Source organism: Dromiciops gliroides, chromosome 4 (genome assembly GCF_019393635.1).
Source record: "Dromiciops gliroides isolate mDroGli1 chromosome 4, mDroGli1.pri, whole genome shotgun sequence".
NCBI classification, from domain to species: domain Eukaryota; kingdom Metazoa; phylum Chordata; class Mammalia; order Microbiotheria; family Microbiotheriidae; genus Dromiciops; species Dromiciops gliroides.
The window spans coordinates 217,715,155-217,727,596 of NC_057864.1; the positions used below are offsets into that span (position 1 = coordinate 217,715,155).

The window sequence follows — 12,442 nt, forward strand, 5'->3', positions numbered from 1 at the left end:
CACAACTGAACATCAAAATGAAAATTATGAAAAACTGAAGACATTAAAAATTTGAAAACGAGGGTTTTAAAAAAATAGTTCAATACATAAAGCATTAACTAATTTGACCTAAAGGGAAACACTAAATTATCAGGATAAAAAATGAAAAAGAATTCATAACAAATGAAGAAATTAAAATATTTGAAACTATTTTGTTCAAATATATGCCACTAAATCCTGTAAATATATTAAATAGATGAGTATTTATAAAAATATAAAATATTCAGATTAAAAGAACAAAAAGAGAGAATTTAAACATATACACATATACATATATGACTAATAGTTGTTCCCCAGTAGATAAATGGGAAAAGCATATAAAGAAACAATTCTCCAAAGAATTGCAAAGTATTCAAAACCACATGACAAAATTATCCAAATCACTAATAATAAGAAAAATGCAAATCCAAACAAAGCAGAGGCTTTACTTCATACCCTGCAAATTGTCAAGGATGATAAAAAATAGCAATATTTAATGTTGGAGAGATTGTGGAAGAAGAGATATACTAACACATAGTTGGTGGAGCTGTGAAATGGAATGACCATTTTGGAAAGCAATTTGAAATTATGCAAATAAACTGTATGGACTAAAATGTCTATACAATTTGAACCAGACTCCATTACTGAGGTTATTCCCCATGGAAGATATTGGAGGAAAAAAAGTCTCCATAAACACCAAATCATTTATAGCAACCCTTTTTGTGATAGCTGGAGTCAGGAAGATGAGTCTTCCTGAGTTCAAATCTGGCCTCAGACACTTACTAGCTGTGTGATCCTGGGCAATTCCGTTAACCTGTTTGCCTCAGTTCCTCATCTGTAAAATGAGCTGGAGAAGGAAAGGGAAAGCCATTCCAGTATCTTTGAAAAGAAAACCCCAAATGAGGTGACAAAGAATGACTGAACAATAAAAAAAAGAAATTGGAAACAAAGTAAATGTCCATCAATTGGGGCAGAGCTAAAAAAATTGTAGTATGTGAATGTAATGAAATATTACTGTGTTGTAAGAAATGATGTGTGTAATGGAAAGATCTATATTAACTAACGCAGAGCCAAAAAAACATTATATACAATAACTACAACAATTTAAATGGAAAGAACGACACACCAAAAAATCAAAAGTAAATGTAACAGGGAACAGCTAGGTGGTGCAGTGGATAAGGCACTGGCCCTGGATTCAGGAGGACCTGAGTTCAAATCCAGCCTCAGATGCTTGACACTAGCTGTGTAACCCTGGGCAAGTCACTTTTGAGGGGCAAGACCCTCATTGCCCTGCAAAAAAAAAATAATAAATGTAACAAAATTATAAATAACAAGTGGGAGATGAAGCAATATGAGAAGACATCTCCAACAAACCCTGTGGAAGTGGGAGGGTCACAGGTGTTACACATTGCACCCATTTTTAGACTTTCTCAGTAGACTGATCAGTTGTACTGATTTTTTTTTCTTTTTTTTCCTTTCCAAAAAAATACTATTTGTCACATGGGGTGGCTCTCTGGGAGAGGAAAGGGAATAAATACATAGGATACTATGGTGAAACAGAAAATATAAAGAAAAACTTATTTAAAAGGGGAGGACGTTCTTTATATAACATTGAATGATATAGTTTATTCTAATATGATCTCATATAACCACATTTAATAAAAATTGATAATATCTCTAAATAAAGTTTAGACGCAGTCATAATTTACTAGAGTAGCCCTTATCAATGATCTCTATATTAATGGAAGTCTTACAGTTTCACTGCATAGATGTTGCTGTGGTATTGTTCTCATACTAGCATGTTGCAATTGCATATTGCAGATAGAATACTGCAGTTGACATTTGAAAGGCAAGGTGAATACAAAGGAGAAATTGTAATTTAGAATCACCTCAAGCATAAATATTCCATTTTGTTTAATAGCCTACATGTCTGGGATATAGATGAAACAAGCCAGTGTGCCTTTAAGGAAAGAGGGACCGTTTTGGACAGCTGACTTCCCATCTTTATCTTCTACCTAGGCCCCAATTTTCCAGTCCACTCTTTCATGGAATCCCCTTTATTTCTAGGCATTACCTATTTTAGATACTCACCAAATTACCCGGACATATTGAATCCAAGATTTAGGTCCCAGACAAATTACCTAGACTTTATCAAATCCAAAATTAATTTTCTTGGTCAGTCAGGGTTCAGCCACTTATTTATCTTTGGGGAATTTGTCTAGGTGAAAAGACACAGTGTTTAGTGCTGGGGAACCACTGAGTGGTTTACCAGATCTGGTCACCTAGACCCCATCTAGATATTCATGCTCATAATTGTTGATTACCAGAGAAAAAAAGGAGTGCCTCCTTGTGGAGTCACAGGGTTTCCTGCATGGTCTGTGAAGCCACAAGTATTCTTTTTTTTTTTCTTTTGGTGAGGCAATTGGGGTTAAGTGACTTGCTCAGGGTCACACAGCTAGTAAGTGTTAAGTGTCTGAGACTGAATTTGAACTCAGGTCCTCCTGAATTCAGGGCCGGTGCTCTATCCACTATGCCACCCAGCTGCCCCAAGTATTCTAAAGGTTTATTTCAGATATGACTATGTACAATGATATAGGGTATAAGACTACATCAAGGAACTTTCCTTGCCATTTTGAGAGGAACTGATTTGTGGGCTAAGCCCTGTGGTCCCTGTTACCACAGCAGGGCTCAAGGGGTACAGTAAGAATATTAGACCAAGTAGGATAATTTCTGTCCAAATTAACAAAATCTTTCTGAATAACTTATTCAGAAACTTGGTCAATAAACAATGTAGACTCTTTTTTTGTTTGTTTTTGTGGGGCAATAAGGGTTAAGTCACTTGCCCAGGGTCACACAGCTAGTAAGCGTCAAGTGTCTGAGGCCAGATTTGAACTCAGGTACTCCTGACTCCAGGGCCGGTGCTCTGTCCACCACGCCACCTAGCTGCCCCTCAATGTAAACTCTTAAAATAGCAAACTTAAGGTCTTTCCTGAACTCAATTACCCCAAACCTATGAACAAAATTGACCTTAGGCAAAATTGATCCCATAACTCATAAGGACTCTACTTAGGAAAGTAGGTCATCCACTAATGCCAAAATGGAAAACTTTAAAAGAAATGAAAAGCCAAGTGATCAGTGAGATTTGGGGATCAGGTCGCCTCCTAAAAGAGAATGCAGAGTCAATGAGCTTTAGAAATCTTAGCAGAGGGGCAGCTAGATGGCACAGTGGATAGAGCACCGGCCCTGCATTCAGGAGGACCTGAGTTCAAATCCGGCCTCAGACACTTAACACTTTCTAGCTGTGTGACCCTGGGCAAGTCACTTAACCCCAATTGTCTCACTAAAAAAAAAAAAGAAAGAAAGAAATCTTAGCAGAACTTCTCAAAATTGTGGAATAAAGTGACAATCAGTAGAAAAGCATTTATAAAGCGCCTACTATATGCCAGGCACTAGAAATACAAAAAGGCAAAAGACAGTTCCTGATCTTAAGGAGCTCACAATCTAGTAGGGGAAACAGTATACAAACAAATACATACAAACAAGCTATATACGGGATAAATAGCAAATAATTAACAAAGGAAAGGTGCTACAATTAAGAGGGATTGGGAAAGACTCCTTATAGAAGAAAGGATTATAACTGGGCCTTGAAAGATACAAGGCAGACATGAGGAAGGAGAGCATTCCAGGCATGGGGGGACATGCCTGGAGCCGAGGGATCAAAGAGTACATTGTTGGGAGTGAGGTGGAAGAAGAGTGGAAAGGTAGAAGGAGGTCATGAAGGATCTTGGACACAAAACAGAGGATTTTGTGTTTGATCCTGGAGGTGATGGGGAGCACTGCAGCTTATTGAGTCTGAGGGTAACCTGGCTGGACTTCCACTTTAGGAAGTTTTGATTAGAAAGCCGGCCAATTGGGAGAACAAAGAAGGCATCATCATTCCCTTGGCACTTTGGAATTCTTAGATAAAATGGTCAAAGTAGGAAAGAAAAAAACACAAGCAAGGGAAGGGGCATTCATTAGGAATGGAGAGCAACAGGCACGAAGATCACAACTTCCTGAATACAGTTTGGTTTTTGGTGAGGCAATTGGGGTTAAGTGACTTGCCCAGGGTCACACAGCTAGTAGGTGTCAAGTGTCTGAGTCCGGATTTGAACTCAGGTCCTCCTGAATCCAGGGCCAGTGCTCTATCCAACAACTTCCTGAATATAGAAAGCAGGCTATCTCTTGGTTAACTGAAGCCTTCATGTTCATTGACCAGAGCTGATGGAAGGCAGTTTTCAAATATGGAATTACTCACGTTAAGCCTGGTTCTAAAGATAATACTTACTCTCGATCCGCAGCTTCTTCTGTTCCATGATTGTTATCTGTTTCTTAAACATGTCCACTGAGGTCAACTGATCCTCTCTCTCATGGGTCAGTTTGACTAGATCTTGCTGTTGTCGAAGCCACTTCATCTGTTGCTGGAGAAGAGTTGCGTTGTATTCATCTATCAGCTTGTTCAATCTTCGAATTTCCAATTCAACTGGTCCCAATTCTTCTCCCTGAAGGAGAAATATTATTTAGATAGTGTCTGTAAAGCTTTTTCTTTAATCCGGTCTCAGACATGTGATACTTACCTAGCTGTGTGACCCTGGGCAAGTCACTTAACCCTTATTGCTCCGCAAAAAAAAAAAAAAAAAAAAAAAAAAAAAAGCAAAAAGCTTCTTGTTTTCACCTTAAGGGGTAAGTTAGAGAGGCTTCTGAAGCTGAGTACAGCATTACCTAAGAGTGTATAGCATTAGATTTATAGAAGATTTTTATCCTGAGCAACTCCAAATGGATCAGGAAATGTAGCTCTTACACCTGTGATGTTGGCATATTTTTAGCATGTTTCTAACTGGAATCCCAGCCCTATATCCCCTAAAATGTTATCGTATGTACAGCACCCTTCTGGAGCTACTCCCCTCAATGTAAAATCATGCTCATGGCTTGGGATCTCCAGAGGACAGATGCTTTCTACCTCTCAGGGTTCTGGGGATAATACTGATGGTATGGGTTTCTAGTACTATCACTCACGATACCCCCCCACCAGTGTGCTTCCCATTAATAACCAGCCAGTGACCTCAATTACCTTTTAGTAAAGTCTAAGGTGGTATAGTAAGAAGTCAAAGCCTGGGGCATGCTCTCTCACAGCTCTCTGGGAAGAACGTATTTTGAATATAAGACTATGATGATAGTGAAGTCGATTATAACGCGGCAAAGGGATATTTCACAAGTCTTGATGATTTTTGGCCTTTCTCAAGTCTATAAGTTATTCTGTTCTTCTAAAAGGGGTCATGTTCTTTGAAACTGTCTCCCTTCTTGGGTGGCTGTCTTTCTGAATCTACTTGTTTTCAGTGTCTAGTCTCTTTGATCTGGGTCAATGAGAGAGTCAGTGATTTGTGGTCAATGAGAGAGAGGAGGGGAAGGAGAGAGAAAAAGAAACTTCTCAATAGTGATTCCCTCCAACTCTGGAAATGGAAATCTCAACTCCTGAACTTGGGAGTTTTCCACTACTGGACTGTCCCAGCACCAGACTGACATGCTGCTGAAATGACTTTTGTTATTTGCTACCACAGAGAGATGGTTAGCTTCTTTAGTTAGCCAATCATCTGTTCCTTTATTGATCTAATAGAAGAGATTCACACCTCATAAAGGTATCACTAAACTCACCACTCTTACTCTTTTCTTGCGGGGGGGGGGGGGGAGGGGGTGTTTTTGTTGCGGGGTAATGAGGGTTAAGTGACTTGCCCAGGGTCACACAGCTAGTGTCAAGTGTCTGAGGTCACATTTGAACTCAGGTCCTCCTGAATCCAGGACCGGTGCTTTATCCACTGCACCACCTAGCTGCCCCCTACTCTTACTCTTTTTAAAACTTCATCATTTGTGACTACATTCTGTAATCACATTAGCTGATGGGGAGGTGCGGAGGAGGGAAAAATCGCTTTCCTCCTCCCTTTTACTGGAGAGGTTTCAAGGAGAATTTAGGTTTCTCCCTGGCCCTTCCACGGCTGTAGGAGTCCAGCTGTAGAAACATCTTGTTTGAAAATTTCCAGGAAACCTTGGCTCCTTTTGAGTGTGGGGCAAAAGGGATATTCTTTGTCACTTTGGAGGGGACTGTGGGAGTTTACAAGGTCCACCCTATGATAGAAGAATACCCTTGTTCCATAAGTACTGATATTAAAACTAGAACACCTAATGAGACTCAGTGCTATGGGGACGATTGAAAAAGTTCACTGAAACAGTTTGCGCCTGGGGGAGCTTCTCACATAGCCTTCTGGCCCTGTCAGCATTTGAGGGGGGCAGGAGGGGGGTAATCTTTTAATAGCACTCAGTCTCCCAGACAGGTACAAAACTATCTGCATGGAGTGCTTCTAGCTCTTCAGAGCTTCTGTCACATAGATAGCATCTATCTTCAATCTAGTTTCAAGTGATCACTCTGAGTAGATAACACACATTATAACTCACTTTGGCCTCATAACCGGGCTCCCACCTGCCTTCTTCCCAGGATTATTTCACATACCCTGTGATCTAGCCAAAGAGGTCTTGCAAGTCCTCATAAATGCCACCTTCTATGAGAAGCCTTACCTGATCCCTCCGGCTTCTAGTGCTTCCCGACCCCCCCCCCCCCGCCCCGGCCAAAGAAATGAAATTATATTGACATTGTATATATGTTGTATATTTTTATAGGAAGAAGGAAACAAACACCTATTAAGCTCTTGCTATGTGCCAGGCGCTATGCTGAGCACTTTGTAAATTTATCTCATTTCGGGGCAGCTAGGTGGTGCAGTGGATAAAGCACTGGCCCTGGATTCAGGAGTACCTGAGTTCAAATCCGACCTCAGACACGTGATACTTACTAGCTGTGTGACCCTGAGCAAGTCACTTAACCCCCCATTGTTCCGCCAAAAAAAAAAAAGTATAAAAAAAAAAATTCATCTCATTTGATCCCCACAACAACCTTACTATTATAATCCTCCCTTTACAGATGGGGAAACTGAGGTAGACAGAGCTTAACTGACTTGCCCAAGGTCACATAGCTGGTAAGTGTCTGAGGCTGCATTTGAACTTACATCTTTCTGACTCCCAGCCTAACTTAGCTTTCTACTGTGCCACCTAACTGCCTCTGTGTGCCTTATATGCATACATGTTGTTTTACCCAATAGAACAGAAACTCCTCAGTGGTGAAGACTATTTCAGTTTCATCTTTGTATCCCCTGGAGTCTAGCACAGTACCTGATATATTTTGTTGTTGTTGTTGTTGTTGAATTGGTTCATTTATGTCTGACTCTTCATGACCCATTTAGGATTTTCTTAGCAGAGATACTGGAGGGGTTTGCCATTTCCTTCTCTAGCTCATTTTACAGATGAGGAAACTAAGGAAAACAGGGTTAAGTGACTTGTCCAGGGTCACACAGCTAGTAAGAATTTGAGGCCAAGGGGCAGCTAGATGGCGCAGTGGATAAAGCACCAGCCCTGTATTCAGGAGTACCTGAGTTCAAATCCGGCCTCAGACACAACACTTACTAGCTGTGTGACCCTGGGCAAGTCACTTATCCCCATTTGCCTCACCAAAAAAAAAAAAAAAAAAAAGAATTTGAGGCCAGATTTAAACTCAGGAAGATGAGTCTTCCTGACTCCAGGCCCAGCACTCTATCCACTTTGCCACCTAACCAACCACTTGGTATATAATAGGTGCTTAATAAAAACTTTATTGATTGATTTACACTGAGGGAAATAGGTGGGGGCAAGGTTTATTATTCTTTGCTTATTTATTTATTTGTCTGTCTATCATTTATTATTTTTTTTAGGCAATTGGGGTTATGTGACTTGCCCAGGGTCACACAGCTAGTAAGTGTCAAGTGTCTGAGGCCAGATTTGAACTCAGGTACTCCTGACTCCAGGGCCGGTGCTCTATCCACTGCACCATCTAGCTGCCCCTGTCTATCATTTATTTATCTATCTGTATGTCTGTCTATCTATCTATCTGTTATTGTATTGCTTTCTACGTATAAGACCCTTGAATGACTAGGGCTTATATCAAGGAAAATGCCAATCATGACTAGTCCGACCAGGGTCATAGGTTCTTACCCCCAATTCAGAAATCATTTGATCTATTCTCTTGTTGAACACATTAATGAGCCCTTGCTTGCGCTCAATCAGTATTGTACGTCTAGCAATTTCACTTTCACTGTTGGTGATGAGGTCATTGATTTTTTCCACTTCCTTGTCCAACTCTGTGAGTGTGGCTTGATATTCTTCTTTTCGGATGTTGGTATTTGTGATATTAAGAGCAGTCTGAGCAATGTCACCATCAATTTTGGAAAGATGTGTCACCTGAATGATTAGAAGAAATAAGCAGGACAATTTTTATTTGCTAGATTTATTGCTTTCCTCTATAACATCTTCTGAGAAGTTTACTTATAAGAAGCTGTAAATCAACATGGGCTTTCTCATATTGTATAGCTCATACCTTTTTTTTTTTTTTTTTTGCGGGGCAATAAGGGTTAAGTGACTTGCCCAGAGTTCCACAGCTAGTGTCAAATGTCTGAGGCTGAATTTGAACTCAGGTCCTCCTGAATCCAGGGCAGGTGCTTTTATCCACTGTGCCACCTAGCTGCCTCTCATACCTTTTCACTTTACCTCTGAATGTTCAGCTACAGAAATTCCAAATAAATAACCAGGAGATGATTTGCCAATGTCCTCTCCCCTATAATGTTCATCTCAAGGCTGAGTAGCAAATTTTAACCCATGAAAGACCCAATTTATCAAAAGCCAAAGGACCACTTCCAATTTATATCCAGCCTTTCACTATAAAGCAACAGTCCTAGAAATGGAAAATCATAGTTGACATTTGGTTCAAAGAGTACTACATGCCTGGGACCAAATGTCAGTATGAGATGCTTGTGAAGTGAGCCATTAGAATATTATGGGTCATAAGAAGAATATCTCCACCACCATGGTCTGTTCTGGCAGACCAAAAGTATTAAGTCTAAACCTGTCTTAGGATGCTTTGATTTCTTCTAGTTCTCTAACAAATAATCCAAAGCTCAAACTTTTATCACTACAATGTCAACTTTATTAAAGCCAAACCTGAAATTGATTTATAACTCTAAGACTTGGAAATATCATCCTATAAAGAAATACAAGGGCAAAACAGAGATATAAAATCAACTGACGCATGTGAAGATATGAACCTTTGTGTTAGCCTGAAGTGTGATATAGTGAAAATAGCACCAGACATGGAATCAAATCCTAGTTCTGACATGACTTCTATAGAGTGTCCCAAAAGTCGTAGTGCAGTTTTAAGCTATTAAATCTTAAAACTTTGGGGACACCTTATTAAAGTTTATAACTGCACTAAGACTTTTGGGATGCCCTGTATAGCTTAAACTTCACAGGGTCTCAGTTTCTTCAATTTGTAAAATGAGAGAATTGGATTAGATAATTTCTACATAGGCTTTCAGGTATGGATCCTTTATTTTTATGGTTAAATCTCCAGACCTCAAAGTAAATACAAAATAAATAAATAAATAAATAAACAAAAAACCCCAAACATCCAAAAAAAAAAAAAGTAAACGCCAAGCATTTAATCCTGACTCTCTCTGATGGCCCAAAATATAATATGTTACATGAAAGACAGTCAAAAATAAACGCTGGTCTCCTTTGAAACACGGTGTGGAATGCAGCAAAGAAGGCAGGAATTCAGATACTTTAATTACAAACCAAGCACAGTAAGACACTTTTGAACTGGGCGGGATGTTAGTGAGGAGAGCCTGGATGAGATGGTACTACCCTCCTTGCCTATAAAGCAGAAATGCCAGAATAAGATGAAAGGAAAGATGCTCCCTAAGTTGTTGACAACTAACTTGTAAAGAATTGCCTCACCATGTCTGTCTTTTTCTTCTGAAGCTTAGACGCTAGATGGCTGAAATATTTGGTCATCTTGCCAGACATCTTCTGATCCTGTAGCTTCTCTAGGATGCTCTTCTCCTTGTTTTTTTTCTGTTCAAACTCATTTTCTATGTTTTGATGGATAGTTTGCAATTCATTTGTGCATACTGCCCGCTCCTGGAAAGAAAGAGATAGAGACAAGGCAAGGATTGGAGCTATGCTGCAAGATGGAGGTCTTGAGGTATGTCAGAATATATAAACGTCAGTTTCTCGACACCCAAATATTCCTGCACTTTGCCTTGGGTCGTACCGAATAGGCTCGAGTATAGGCTTCTTCAGTACTGTGCAATGTGAGGGTATAGGTGGTAAACTCCTTTTGCAGGGCTTCATGCTTGGACATGGACTGGCCGATCAGCTTCTGGTTAACGTTAGCGTCATTTTCAGCACGGTTTAAAATGCTTGCCAGAAGTTCATTCCTTTCTTCCTCTTTCATGATCGATTTCTTATAAGCTTCAATTTCACCATCCAGGGATTTGGATTGATGCTTAGAGTCCCTGAGGGTGGAAAGACAAGACAGAGAACTAATGGCAAAACAGGCAGTTTTTAATATAAGTGTACTTGACCTGAAGGAAAGCCACTATAAGAAAACCCACTTTTATAGAAATGAGTTGGAATACTAAATATTTTATTTAACTGATACCACCATGCCTCCAATCAGCATAAGACCCTCACTGCTTTTTTTATTTTTTTAAGAGTAGGTTTCCCAGGAGAACATTGTACACAGTATCATCAACATTATGTGTTGATCAACTATGATAGACTTGATTCTTCTCAGCAATACAATGGTACAAGATAGTTCCAAAGGACTCATGATGGAAAAGGTTCTCCAAATCCAGAAAAAAAAAATCTGTGGAATATGGATGCAGATTGAACCATACTATTTCTTTTGTTTTTGGTGCTATTTTCTTTTTTGAGATTTTTCCTTTTTGCTCTGATTCTTCTTTCACAGCAAGACTTATTGCAGAAATATGTTTAATGTGATTGTACATGTATAACCTATATCATATTACTTGCTGTCTTGGGGAGGGGGGAGGGAGGGGAGGGAGGGAAAAAAACTTGAAACTAGAAATCTTATAAAAACAAGTGTTGAAAACTATCTCTACATGTAACTGGAAAATAATAAAAATATTTTATAATTTAAAAAAAAAAGAAAAAAAAAGAGGTTTCCTTTTTTTGCCCAGGCTGGAAGCTTAGGGGTTACTCATGGGCCAGACTCCAGTCTTATTAGTATGCTCTGTGTCTAATCTGGGCCAGAGCTTCCCTCCTTAGGCAACTTGGTAATCTCTCACTCTCAAGGATATAAATGGTGAGGTTTTTTCTTTTTTAAATTTATTTTAAACGTTTATTTTTGGTTCCAAATTCTCTCCCTTTCTCCCTTTCCCCACCCATCGAGAAGGTAATAAATACAATACTCATTATACATATGAAGTCATACAAAACATATTTCTACAGTTACCATGTTGTGGGGAGAAAAAAAAAAAGCAAGAAAATTAAAAAAAAAAAACCTAAACGTTTCAATCTGTACCCAGAGTCCACCAGTTCTCTCTCTCTGAAAAATTGTCATGGATCATTGTATTAATCACAATTGCTAAAGCTTTCACAGTTTATTATTGTTACTTCTTACACCCTCTGGCTAACTATATTACACACCTATGATTCTTTTATGTTTTAAGAATTTTTTTTTTTGGTGATAGAGAAAACAAACATCTGTCCTATGTCTAATATCTACTAATCCTTTGCATTGAACTATTTTTCTAGCATGGACCTTGTTAACAGGGGAGACCTTTGACAGTAACCATATCTAAACTTTATTTAAGAAATTTCCCCCCCCCTCACTCCAGAGTAGAAGCATAATGAGCCAGAGAGTGCAAGAAAGGGGCTATCCCCTCTTTGAGTCCAGACTTCTTGACAACTAAACCCAGTTTACTGGAGCCCAATGGCTAAAGTCCTTTTGTGTAAAGGGGCTTCCTGTCTTGTAGGTAACCAAAGATTAGGGATAAACAAAGAAAAAAATCCACGGAACTCCTCCATTATATCTAGGACTATCTTTGAGGCCAAAATAATCTGTCATCTGGTCCTGCTGGTAGGAGCCTAACGAGAGGAAGAGGCCTGAAGTCCCAATCCTCACATTTGGCGATTGTCCAGAGGAAAGGAAAAGGATTGGGGCAATCAGGGGATATCTTGGAGGAAGTCAGGGATCATCAGGAGACAGAGCCATGGCTTGCATAGTGGTTTTCTGCCATGAGACAGCTCTAGGGAAAGGGGTTGGGGGAAAAGCTGTGACTAGAAATAAAGAGCTTTGGAAGAAAGAGCTGAAGCCTGTAGGATGAAAGGCAAGGCCTCACCTACATGATGGGACTACTCCAAAGAGACAGGCTGAAACCTGTGTATCCTATTGGTCTAAGGACCAAAGGATATGGCAATGGGTAGGACCTGTTCTTCTCTCTGGGAA

General features: G+C 39.5%; 1 protein-coding gene across 1 annotated transcript in view; it reads right to left on the reverse strand.

Annotated features, from left to right (window-relative positions):
* CCDC40 (coiled-coil domain containing 40) overlaps positions 1-12,442 on the reverse strand; it is a 114,150-nt gene that overhangs the window by 40,966 nt on the left and 60,742 nt on the right. The window contains exons 11-14 of the mRNA XM_044005216.1: positions 10,241-10,484; positions 9,925-10,107; positions 8,128-8,373; positions 4,346-4,559 (exon numbers count right to left, since the gene is read on the reverse strand). Of these exons, the coding sequence (XP_043861151.1) occupies positions 4,346-4,559; positions 8,128-8,373; positions 9,925-10,107; positions 10,241-10,484 (887 nt within the window). The remainder of the gene's footprint in view (positions 1-4,345; positions 4,560-8,127; positions 8,374-9,924; positions 10,108-10,240; positions 10,485-12,442) is intronic.